This window comes from Polypterus senegalus, chromosome 5 (assembly GCF_016835505.1).
Source record: "Polypterus senegalus isolate Bchr_013 chromosome 5, ASM1683550v1, whole genome shotgun sequence".
In the NCBI taxonomy this organism is placed as follows: domain Eukaryota; kingdom Metazoa; phylum Chordata; class Cladistia; order Polypteriformes; family Polypteridae; genus Polypterus; species Polypterus senegalus.
The window spans coordinates 145,466,546-145,479,098 of NC_053158.1; the positions used below are offsets into that span (position 1 = coordinate 145,466,546).

Genomic DNA, 12,553 nt, shown 5'->3' on the forward strand with positions numbered 1-12,553 from the left:
CACACCTGCGCTTCAATCCCCTTAATGATTGAGTCCCCAACTATCACTACCTCTCTCTTTCTTGGAACTGGTTTTGAGGTGGCCCGTTGGTGCTCCTCATCCCTGCCTGCCACCTCAGAATCATCAGAGACACTGTTTAGCTCCGCAAGGACATGATAACGGTTTGACTCTTCTAATTCTGGGGTTGATGCCCCAGATGCCCCACAGTGTGCACTCTTTACCTTGTCTTGTGACTGTGACCCACCTATTTCTACCTGTCTGGTCTGGAATCTCCTTCCATGCCACCTTAGGGGTGAACACTATCTCTCTAAAGAACACCTGGGCCAAGTCTGCCAATTCTCTATTACAATGCAGGTCTGCCAACTCCTCCATTTCAGCGACCCTGAATTCGAGGTGCTGGATCAGCTGGCATAAACACTTCATGAATATATTTAGAATGGCTTGGAGGTGCAGTGGTGCTAGATTAGGACCTGGCTCTTGAATAAGTGGATTTATGTACATGTACATGTAAAATAATACTGAAGTCTTTATCTTTGACATTTCTTTCTCAGCAAATTCTCATTTCTGAATGTATGTACTGTAATCAACAAGAGATCTCAAGTAACAGGGCCATCATTTCAAACAAAATTGATTACACATATACAGTACAGTATATTGTTTTCTCCAAAAGACCACACACTAAGGACCGCATTTCAACTTCACATTGCATCTTGTCTGTTTGTTTTTTCACCAATCAAGCCAAAATGACTGAATCGATTTTGACAAAATTGTGCATGTAAGTCGCTGTTGGTCCAACTTAAAATACAGGCTGTATGGCATTTCAAAAATTTAATTGTGGAGGGGGACTATAACTACCCATTATTCCAAAAACATATTCTTGATGAACTTTGGCATGTACAATTAAGCTGAAGCAACTTAAAATTCAGGGAACATCTCAAAACTTTCACTGATAAGGGTGGCTGTAATGGGGTATGGGGCCAAAAATGCATCACTCCAAAACAGCCTAGTAGAAGTTCATTAAAATTCTCTATGTATATTACTTTTGATATATCTCAACATCTAAAATTTAAGGCCTTTAAAAAGACAAGTGATAAATGGCGATACAGAGGATTTGGCGGCTAGAAGTAGGGTGCATTCCCATAATGACTGCTTCTCAGACTTATTTTTGAGATGGCTTTCTTGATTCCTGTCCTATTTGTCATCTTTGAAGGTGTCTATCCGCATGCCACCCGTAGCATTTTTCCTTTGTGTGTCCAACACTCACACTTCCTCTTTTATCTCATCACCAAAGCCAAACTGACCAAACAGACTACTCAGAGGAGCTGAACACAGACTTTAGTGTTTTATTATATAGTAGACTAGCAAAATACCCGCGCTTCGCAGCGGAGAAGTAGTGTGTTAAAGAAGTTATGAAAAGAAAAGGAAACATTTTAAAAATAACGTAACATGATTGTCAATGTAATTGTTTTGTCACTGTTATGAGTGTTGCTGTCATCAAGGATTTGATTATCATTATTTCTTTCCATCAGGTTCGTATTCGGAGGATGTGTTGTGTTCATGTTATATTCCGTGTTTGTCAACCGTTGTAAAGATAACAGGTTTCATTCATCGAAGTTCACTACCCAAATCGGTACTCGTGAATCTAAGATGTTTAACAGACATTGCCGGTATTAAGTTGTGGATTTGCCTACGAATATTTGGCGGCAGCGTGTCTATGAACGTAATTTAAACTTAAGCTTTACACCTTGCTTTCCTATTGATATGTCTACAAAGGCTTGTTCAGCTTCAGAGGGTTGTTCCTTTCTTACTGCATCAATAAGCAGCTCGTCTTCCTCTTTATCTGAGACATCACACACTGCATGCACGGGTTTACCTTTCCCAGTCCTAAAAACTTTAGCGAAGTGGTTCAATTTACCACATTTTTTACACTGTCTTCCTTTAGCTGGACATTGACTTTTTCCACCGTGTGCTTTGTTTCCACAGTAGCTGCACTTATGAATATGCTTGCATGCATCACTCGCTTTATATTCTTTTGCTGCCGTCTCAATTGTGTAATGCATTTTTTGTTCAGCGCTCTTTGGAGCTTTTTGTTGTTGTGTGCATACTGCGTTCACAGTCAGTTCACGTGAGCCGCTCGGAGTACATGCATCAAAGGTTCTCAGCTGTGTTTTGTGCTATTTTGTGCGATCTTGCGATGTCCATGGCTTTATTTAATGTTAGCTCAGACCCGGCACTTAAAAGTTTCTCTCACGCTTTTGCTGAGTTTGTGCCAAACACTAGTCTATCCCTGACCATCTCATCTTCGTTTGCATAAGCACAGTCCTTCACCAGCAATTTTAACTCCCGGCAGCGCGTCTATTGGATTGCTGCTGACGGACGGCCTTATATGGGCAGGCCCTCAATTACGTGGGAGGCGTGGTGATGGGGGACACAACTCCGCCTCACACGGCGACCAAGCTGCAGGCTATGGCCGTATATATGTACGTAAGTAGGATTCAGTTATGACCGTTACTCATAGAATTTCGAAATGAAAACTGCTTAACTTTTGTAAGTAAGCTGTAAGGAATGAGCCTGCCAAATTTCAGCCTTCTACCTACACGGCAAGTTGGAGAATTAGTGATGAGTCAGTGAGTCAGTCAGTCAGTGAGTGAGGGCTTTGCCTTTTATTAGTATAGATGTTCTTTTTTGATCATCTTTTGTGACCCCTATATTGCACATATACCATCAGTGAATTATGAAAATACATTAGGTTTGTTACTCAAACTGAATTAAAAAGATGGAAAAAAAATAGGAAAATTATTTTATTTCTTCTAATGCATTATACAATAAATACAATGAGTAAAACAATGTCAAGAAACATTTTATTTTCCAACCAAAGTATAATACATGAGTATCTTAAAGGGATGTGAATAACCATTTAAAAATAAATTTAAAGAAATGTGTTGGGTAGGTGGACAGACTTCATATTTTCCTTTCACATTTCATAAAAAAGAGATATAAAAATATATCACTTAGTAGTATACTAACATAATTTAAATTAGAAATGGTATCTTATGAAAAACAATATGTGCCTCCTCAAAAATGTGTTCAAACTTCTATACAATTTTCTTGTTTAATCACTTTCCCCCATACATCCAAGAGTTGTTCTGGTGACATTCCCTTTTCATCATATTCAAATAAACTGTGCACAAACACTGCATTTTGATATTTACATGCATCAAACCTTACACCCCAACAATAGAACCCATGTCCATGCTTCAAGGTAACATTGGCTTTAATGGCCAGAAATCCAAAATAGACATCATCTAGAGGAAAGATGGGCAGAACTGTAGCAGCGTGATAGAGAGGTGGAATTAATATGCCTGGAATGATGAACCCAGCACCTGATACAAATGTCGGCAGGACATTCATAGAGTACAAGTGATAGCTTATTTTATATTTCCCGCCCCTCAAGACATCAGTATGGACACGGATATTTCCATGGATGTAACTGGTGACATCTGGAGTTCTCTTCAGATAATTTACAATAGCAGGAGGATACACAAATATATCATCATCACCTGTAAGTAAAAAGAGGAAAACAAACAATAACTTGTGTGTCAAAATTATACAGAAACCATGCAATAATGTAGATTTTCCCCAAAAGGCAAAGTTCATCTATATTCTAAAAGTAAATACACAAATCTAGTAGCAAATCACTAATATATTGAAAGATATTACTATTCTATAGCATTGTCTGCATCAATTTCCCTATTGATAATGAATTACTTCTGCTAATGGACCAGATTTCTTATGCCTTCATTTTAACTGACTTGTTTTTAAAAGATACAGAACTCTAATTGTTTCTTTTCTTCTTAACCAGAAACCAAACAATAAAAAGATGCAAAGTGAGCCAAATGATGCTGACTTGACTCATTGGAAAAACTCAAACACATTTCCACTACAGACCATTTCTCCACCAGAAGTCAGTTCCTGCCATTAATAAAGCATGTCATTTAATTCTATGGCTTCCTAATACTCTCACTCCACCACGTCAGGCATTTCCAAAGCTGCTGATTTTCTTTTCTAAAAGCGACATCAAAATGTTTTGCGGACCACAGCAGATTAGCATTTCTGAGACCATTTAATGAAACCTTTTCAAGTATTTTATTGACAAAGACATTGGTATGATGGACACACAAATAGCTGACAATAGCTGCTCATCTGTTGGCATGCTTTGTATCTCATTTTAGCGTGACTGCTAGAAGTAGTAAAGGGTTCTGAATCTTAAAATAAAATAAATCAATTACATTTTGACAAAGAAGCTGTTGTGTCAGCAGTGTCAACTGGTGATTAAAAGAGTGGCTGGAACTGAAATCTCCTCCAGGATCAGAGCTTGATACCCCTGCTCTACATTATTGAAAACTGTTCATGAAGAAAAACAACCTATTCAATACTCTGTATTCTGGACACAATGAAAACAGAACACCTTGATTAAAAATTCACAAATTGCAATTATTTACAACATTTTTTTCAACATAATGAAAAATATTAATATGGTACAAAAGACTGCTTACCTCTACTGTTTTTGTGAAATAAACACCTTTCATTTGTTATCGAATTTGCTCAAACTAGCTGAGTACGTTGGCGCCACAGCCTTTTCTGGCAACAACAAGTGCAAGGCACAAACCAAATATGGATGGTGTACCAATCCAAGTAACCCTAAATGACACAGTGATCATTCAATCCCTCACTTCCTTGTGGGAACAGACATGTTTTAAAGTGAGACAGAATGGTGATATGACTGGCGATTGGGTGCTGATACTTTAAATAATATGGCAGAGAGCACATAAAATGAAGTACAAGATTGTAGCAATCATTAAACTAAAGGGTAATATAAAAACATCCCAAACTATAAAAATAATTTCAAACGATAATTAAATCAGGACAACATTCGACATATTCTTGACAGAACAGAGTTCTAGCTGGATGGTTTGACAAGTAGCTGAGCTACTCTGTCCGCATTACACAAGTTGGGCAAAAGGATTTTTCTTTTATTTTCATCTTTTCATTTAGAATTTAATAAACCAAAAGTTTTTTGACAAAAACTGAAGACATTAACAATTTGCTTTTTTAGAACATTAGAACACTCTAGACGCGAACAGGCCATTCAGCCCAACAAAGCTTGCCAGTCCTATCCACTTATTTCTTCCAAGAAAGCATCAAGTCGAGTTTTGAAAGTCCTTAATGTCTTACTGTCTACCACACTACTTTGTAGCTTATTCCAAGTGTAAAGAAAAACTTCCTAATGTTTGTACGAAATTTACCCTTAACATGTTTCCAACTCTGTCCCCGTGTTCTTGATGAACTCATTTTAAAATACAAGTCTCGATCCACTGTACTAATTCCCTTCATAATTTTAAACACTTCAATCATGTCACCTCTTAATCTTCTTTTGCTTAAACTGTTAAGACTCAGCTCTTTTAATCTTTCCTCATAATTCAACCCCTGTAGACCTGGAATCAGCCTAGTCGCTCTTCTCTGGACATTTTCTTGTGCTGCTATGTCCTTTTTGTAGCCTGGAGACCAAAACGCCACACAGTACTCAAGATGAGGCCTCACCAGTGCATTATAGAGATTGAGCATAACCTCCTTGGACTTGTACTCCACGCATTGTGCTATATAACCTAACATTCTGTTAGCCTTCTTAATGGCTTCTGAACAATGTCGGGAAGTTGATAGCTTAAAATACACTCCTAAATCATTCTCATAAGGTGTACTCTCGATTTTCTGACCGCCCATTGTGTATTCAAACCTAATATTTTTACTTCCTATGTGTAATACTTTACATTTACTGACATTAAATTTCATCTGCCACAAATCTGCCCAAGCCTGTATGCTATCCAAGTCCTTCTGTAATGATATAATGGATTCTAAATTATCTGCTAATCCACCCATCTTGGTATCATCTGCAAACTTAACCAGCTTGTTACTTATATTCCTATCTAAATCATTTATATATATTAAAAATAGCAACGGCCCTAGCACTGACCCCTGTGGAACACCACTCTTAACATCGGCCAGTTCTGATGAGGTTCCTCGCACGATCAGTTCTGCACCCATCTAAAAACATCACCCTGACCTCCCTCTTCTGAACCCGTGCTGACTGTTCAGAATACCTCCTGTCCTTGCCATGTGTTGCTCAATCTTATCCTTAATAATTTCTTCCATTAATTTTCCTGTGATGCATGTTAAGCTTACTGGCCTATAGTTGCTTGGATCTGCCCGGTCACCCTTTTTATATAATGGGATGATTATTTTTTGTAATCACCTATTTGTTATAGGTGTGCCCAAATCACCTATTTGTTATAGGTGTGCCCAATTCTTGAAGGAACATCTTTGAAAAGAATATCAAGAGAAGGTAACCAAGCGCCTTGTGCATGGGAAAGGCATTATATAAATAAAATGAATTATCAACTGCTACATATGTTCTATGATAAACACACTTCAAAAGATACTACATGTAGACTATTTCTAGCTTTTTTATGGAAAATTTATAAGGAACACCAACTGATTAGTAACATGACTATAATTCAAAACCATCTTTACTCATGATCCTCTGTTCTATTAGAGACAAGTGCACAGAAACAATGCAGAATGGCTAAAAAATATGCTTGTTTTCTTTCTGGTAGCTGTTGTACATTTTACAGGCATTATGTGTGGTGGAAGGTGTTGGTGGGAATTTTTCCAGGCAGATGAGGCAACAGGTAACCTTGAAATGCTGCCACTTACACAGTGAGATGGAGGGAAGATAAGCAAAGGAAACGGAGGGGGAAATGGAGCTATCAGAGCCAAAAGGAAACAATGCAAACATGACCTTAAGGACATCTGATCTCTACTGGACAGGAGATTAGTGCTTCTGATCAAGGTTTATTCTGTTCTACAGTTGTTCCTGTTGGTGAATTGATGTTGTTTTCTCACATTTGAGATAGCACCTTTTGACATTACCGCTTTCATTGTGCCCCAGGATAATACATGCTACAATCTTAGAGAACTGATGTGCATAATGCATCTACCCTTTTCAACAGTGTCAGTCAATAACAGTTAAAAATGGAACACCAGCAATTGTACTTTTTGAATGAGTTATGTTTTAAAGATGTAGGTTAATAATTTTGCTAGTGTGAAGCCTGGTCTGTACAAAGCTGAAAAAACAACAAAATTTGTATTTAATAACAATTCTTTGCATTTATATAGCGCTTTTCTCACTACTCAAAGTGCTCAGCAATTGCAGGTTAAGGGTCTTGCTCAAGGGCGCAACAGAGCACAGTCCCTTTTTGCATTTATGGGATTCTAACCTGCAACCTTCCGATTGCCAGTACAGATTCCTAGCCTCAGAGCCACCACTCCACCTAGTTTGTGTGCATTCATATGAATTAACTCCCTACTAAACAAACTCAAAATTTAGTCATAAAGCCTTATTTCCTACTAAAAATATTGTGGATCATAGAAGAAGTGATATTTACTGCTATGAGTATGCAATATGTAATGTCTACGATAATATCTTATTGTTTTAATGATATGCAAGCTGAAATTAATGAGTATGTCACTCACTTTGTAAAACAAAATCAAAAACATACCTTGAGAGTCTTCGCATTCATTGTCTTATGTAACCTAACAGGACAGACTACTGCGCGTGCGTGCACAGTCAGCGCTTCACAAGTGAAGCTAGCATAGCTGCCACTGTTGCCAGTTGGGAGGTTTTCATGCCAAATTGGGCTTCTTTTCAAATACCGTTGCAGAAAAATTTAGGGCGTGGTGGGTTGAGGTTTCTGGGGTAGTTTTAAAAGCTGTGTGAGAGTTTTTGGGTGATATTTTTTGAGTGTATAGAACAGTTATTGTAGGACATTGTTTGAAAATAAACGTACTTGTATTCTTTCAAAGATATTTTTGATTGATTATACGCTAGTTATTGGTTACATCAAACACTGATAAAAAATTTTGGAGCATCTTAATTAATCATATCGTCATTATGGGTAAGTGGTCGAAATACGAGCGCCAGTACTGTGCTGAATTTAAGGACTGGATCCAGAGAATTCCAGCAGACACTATAAAAGCTTTCTGCAAGTATTGGTGATGTGCAAAATACACGCTAATCAGGATGATTTGAAGTCGCACTGCACAACTGAAAAGCACCGTGACAACACAGCTCCTCATTCTAATGATTGAAGTCTTTTTGATGTCGCATTTCAGGCCGCAAAGCCAGTTTTTATTGACAGCTCAGTCAAGGTTGCTGAACTATGGTAGATAATGGCAGCGATGACCTTGATGCTTTAAATTTCTCCTAATTGACAATATTCTAAAACGTATATCCTTTTCTGCTATGCCGTTAAAATATTTCTTGTTAGCAGCTAACATTGTCATACAGCCAGACACAAAATGGTGTTCTGCACCATAAATGCCATGAACAATTTATTTTACTGCCTTTCTTTTTGTTCTGCATACACTGTGCTTATTTGTTTATGCTTTCCTTTTAACATGATTCTTATTTTCTGGCATTTGCATTAGCTCAGACACTGTTCATGTATGTTGCTGTACTGCACTGAATGTTATTTTGTGTCTGTGACTGATATCAGAGTTAAGGAAACCAATTTATGCAGTTTGATTGCAGAATATAGAATGTTTTTGCAATGATAATGAAATATCACTGCAGTTGTGGAAAAATGATGAGTTTTGATTATATTTCTGTTACTTTGTTTAATTTGTTAAGTTTTATTGGGCTAGCTTTGGTACTTTTGGACTACTTTTTGGCCTAAGCTTGGTGAAAAAAATGCAGACCATCTGGCAACCCTGGTAGCTGCCTAAAACTAAGTGAGCAAACAGGGCCAGAAGAAGGGGTCTGAAGAAGGGGTCTGAGTTGCCTTGAAAGCCTGCATATTGCAATGTTTGTAGTTAGGCAATAAAAGTTGTCATTCTGCTTGACTTTTCACTACATTCATAATGGCTAAAAGGTACAACACTCTAGTACTATAGCAATAAAGGCTAAAATGAATTTACAACAAATGTAAAATTTTAATTTGAGTATTACAAGGAAATGGCACACTTAAACTACCTGAATATGTTCAGTTCAACTGTGTTCTGACATTAGATGCAGTGCTTATGGCATTTAGATATACCTCAGCTCACTAACTAATCACACAAGAAGTGCTGCAATGGGCTTTAACAGGCCCTGCCTTTTGACAGCCCCCTAGCCTTGACTCTCTAAGAAGACAAGGAAAAACTCCCTCAAAGAAAGACCTCTTTCCAGGTAGGTTGAGTGTTCAGTGGGGGTCAAAAAAGGGGGGTAAATACAATACAATACACAGAACAGAACACAAGTACAGTAATCCTCAATCTATATATATAATTCACTAAGGCAAGATGACCATGGAAAGCACGCCGGAAGGGGCGTGGATTCACTAAGCCGCTGACAAGTGAGACACCTATGGCGCACGCAGGAAGGAGCCACACCCACCAACTCCAAGACCATTGGATACGACGACAACTCGCAGAGCCACGCCCACCAACTCAGACACGACGACACAGGAAAAATGGTGTCATTTATATTCGTCTGTCGTAGAGGCAACATGCAGCTACGACCTATGTTGACTGTTAACAGAGGCATGTTTCTCGCGGAGGTGAATCGCCATATGCAGCGTGTAAAACGGTTTGCGAGGGGTATCCCATGAGATCCTTAAAACATTCCTTTACAACTGAGGTTAGAACACAATGAAGTAAGCAGTCTTTAAAAAACGAGTTTTCGGTTATGACGCACGACCGCGTGACCATAGCAAACTGTTTTACACGCTACATACAGCAATTCGCATCCGCGACAAACATGCGTCTTCTTAGATGCTCCTGCACTTTGTACACACCCCCCTTCCAACTCGCTACTACCGTGGTCGGGTGTCTTGGTGGATTATATATAGAAAGGCAGCCAAAACCGCAGAGATCAATGAAAAGTCTACGTGAGTCACAGGTGCATCTGAACTGTACAAAGACGACAACAACTCGAGTGACGAGTTGAAGGTGGCCACATGAGCAGGCAGTGCATACTGAACGAGAAATCAGCAGACTAGCATGACGGAGGGAGCGGAGTGGATGTCCTTCTCCTCTCCTCCCGTTCCACCCTCCACACCGCACGGACGATTGTGTGTTGGTTCGTTCCGTGCCTTGGTTAAAACCCAATGAAGGAAGCAGTCTTTAAAAACCAATAAGCCCTGTGCCTCTTTTTCATTACCGTCTCAACTACTTCACCAATGCAGGCCCCGCAACAGAGCAGCCAACCGGGTAACCAAAGTCTTTGGGTTCAGGGGGGAGTATGGTTACAAAGCTGAAACTTAAAGGAATTGACGGAAGGGCACCAACAGGTGTGAAGCCTTTCGCTTCATTTGACTCAACACAGGAAACCTCACCCGGCCCGGACACGGAGAGGATTGACAGATTGATAGCTCTTTCTCGATTCTGTGGGTGGTGGTGCATGGCAGTTCTTAGTTGATGGAGCGATTTGGCTGGTTATTTCCGAAAACGAACGAGACTCCCACCTGCCAAATAGTTACACGACCCAACAGTGGTAGGCGTCCAAATTCTTAGAGGTACAAGTGGCTTTCAGCCACGTGAGATTGAGCATTAACAGGTCTGTGATGCACTTGTATGTCCGGTACTGCACACGTGCTACACTGAATGGATCAACGTGTGTCTACCCGGTGCGGTGAGACGTAGGTAAGCCGTTGAACCCCATTCGTGATGGAGACCGTGGCTTGCAATTGTTCCCCACGAACGAGAAATTCCCAGTACGTGCGGGTCATATGCTTGCACTGATTACGTCCCTACCCTTTGTAAAAATGTTCGTGTGACTTAGTGGATTATATATAAAAAAGCAGCCGGAACCGCAAAGAACAATGAAAATTCAACGTGGAAACCGACTGAGGCGGTGTTTGGAAAATTAACAGTCAACATGACTCACAGGTGCGTGTGGACTGTACACAGACGAAAGCGACTCAGGTAGGGAGTTGGGGGTGGGCACAAAAGCGGGCAGTGCGTAATAAACGAGCGCCATTCAACCCCATCCTTCGCTTTGGAAGGAGAAGGCGCGACGGCGCTCCTCCGGTTTTCAGTCATGGATAATTGTATGTTGGTTCGTAGCGTGCATTGTTGCAATGTTACTTTTCTTGGTGGTTTATTAAATTACGGATTTTTCAAATGTTTATTTTTTCCTCTGTGCTTAAGAATCATTTATAAAGCGGCCTGATTATGCGGCGTAGCGGGTTGGCTAGTACAATATAATAATGCAATAGAAATAGTACAAGTACAAAGCAGAATTCAACAGTAGATGATATCACATAATACAAGCCCAGATCCTTGCTATAAATTGAGTATGCAGGCAATTGCTGAATTGCCACTCAATTTACAGGTCAGTGAATCCAACTTATAAGTAGGAATTATTTAGAGAGAACTTTGCCAAAGACATACAGTACTGTGGTTAACAGAATTAGTTTATTAGCTAAGAGCACCTTTGAAATGTGACTTATGATGTAAGAATCTTCTGGGTGTGTCAAACCGTCCCATCTAAAGGAGATAGCAGCAGCCACAAACTAAAACGGTCTCCTAGGCATGACTTCTGTGCCAAATAATCCACAAATGGAGAGAGCAGAATACATGACATTGTGAGAGGCAGTCTGGGGCCTCTTTTCACACTACCTGAATATGCAGGGAGGTAAAATAATAACAGGAGCTAAAGAGAGTGCTCTTATGTGAGCTGTTTTACCATTTGTAATTATTAGGGGGCTGCGCCCCCTGCTTGGTTCACTCACCAACCACCTCCCCCCACCTGCTCCGTGCGCCATTATGAAGAGGAGGGCTGAACGCACCCCAAGCAGATGCGCTCACTCCTCTGAAACCCCTCTTAAATGGTGATAAAATGGGAAACAAATACATTTTTTTTTACCTCCTCTTTGCTCGATCAGCTGATGGCTTGCTGCTGCTGCCGTGTCACATGATCTGTATCTCGTGCGACGCTTCAAACATTTAAATGCCTGTACAACAGCTGTCCTTTTTCCTTTTGTCTCACTGCCTTGTCCCTCTTCTCTCCCAGATGTCCCGAAACACTATTTGATCTCTCTTTGCTGTTCTGTTATTTCACCAAGTAATATTTTCTGTTTGTTTGCGCTAATGCGATCTTTACTATCATTTTTTGAGACTTTAGAATTTTCCTACTTCCATTATCTCTAACCTGCTCTGCTTGTGTATCGTGTCAATGTTTTTGAATTCATTACGACGTTCTACTTTGTCTTTTTCTGGCCCTGAGCTTTCTGTTTTGCATTCTTTACTCTCCAACACTTTTGGGTCTCTTTTCAACACACTGCTCTTTCTTTTTCACTTAGTCGTTGACATGTCATCTAGAACATATAAAAGTTTTAAGAGCTGAGAGCACAGAAAGTGTGTCTGCCAAAAGCATTCCAACAACTGAGAGGTTAGATGACCGTGGTCTTCTTTGAAAATGGTTGTAAGTAGGGCGTGACTTGCAAAAGTCACCGTC

The 12,553-nt window shown here is 39.7% G+C and overlaps 1 protein-coding gene across 1 annotated transcript in view; it reads right to left on the bottom strand.

The window, feature by feature from the left end:
- Positions 1–12,553, bottom strand: part of LOC120529909 (corticosteroid-binding globulin-like) — a 44,947-nt gene that overhangs the window by 14,920 nt on the left and 17,474 nt on the right. Inside the window, exon 6 of the mRNA XM_039754119.1 lies at positions 3,213–3,560. Within this exon, the coding sequence (XP_039610053.1) occupies positions 3,213–3,560 (348 nt within the window). The remainder of the gene's footprint in view (positions 1–3,212; positions 3,561–12,553) is intronic.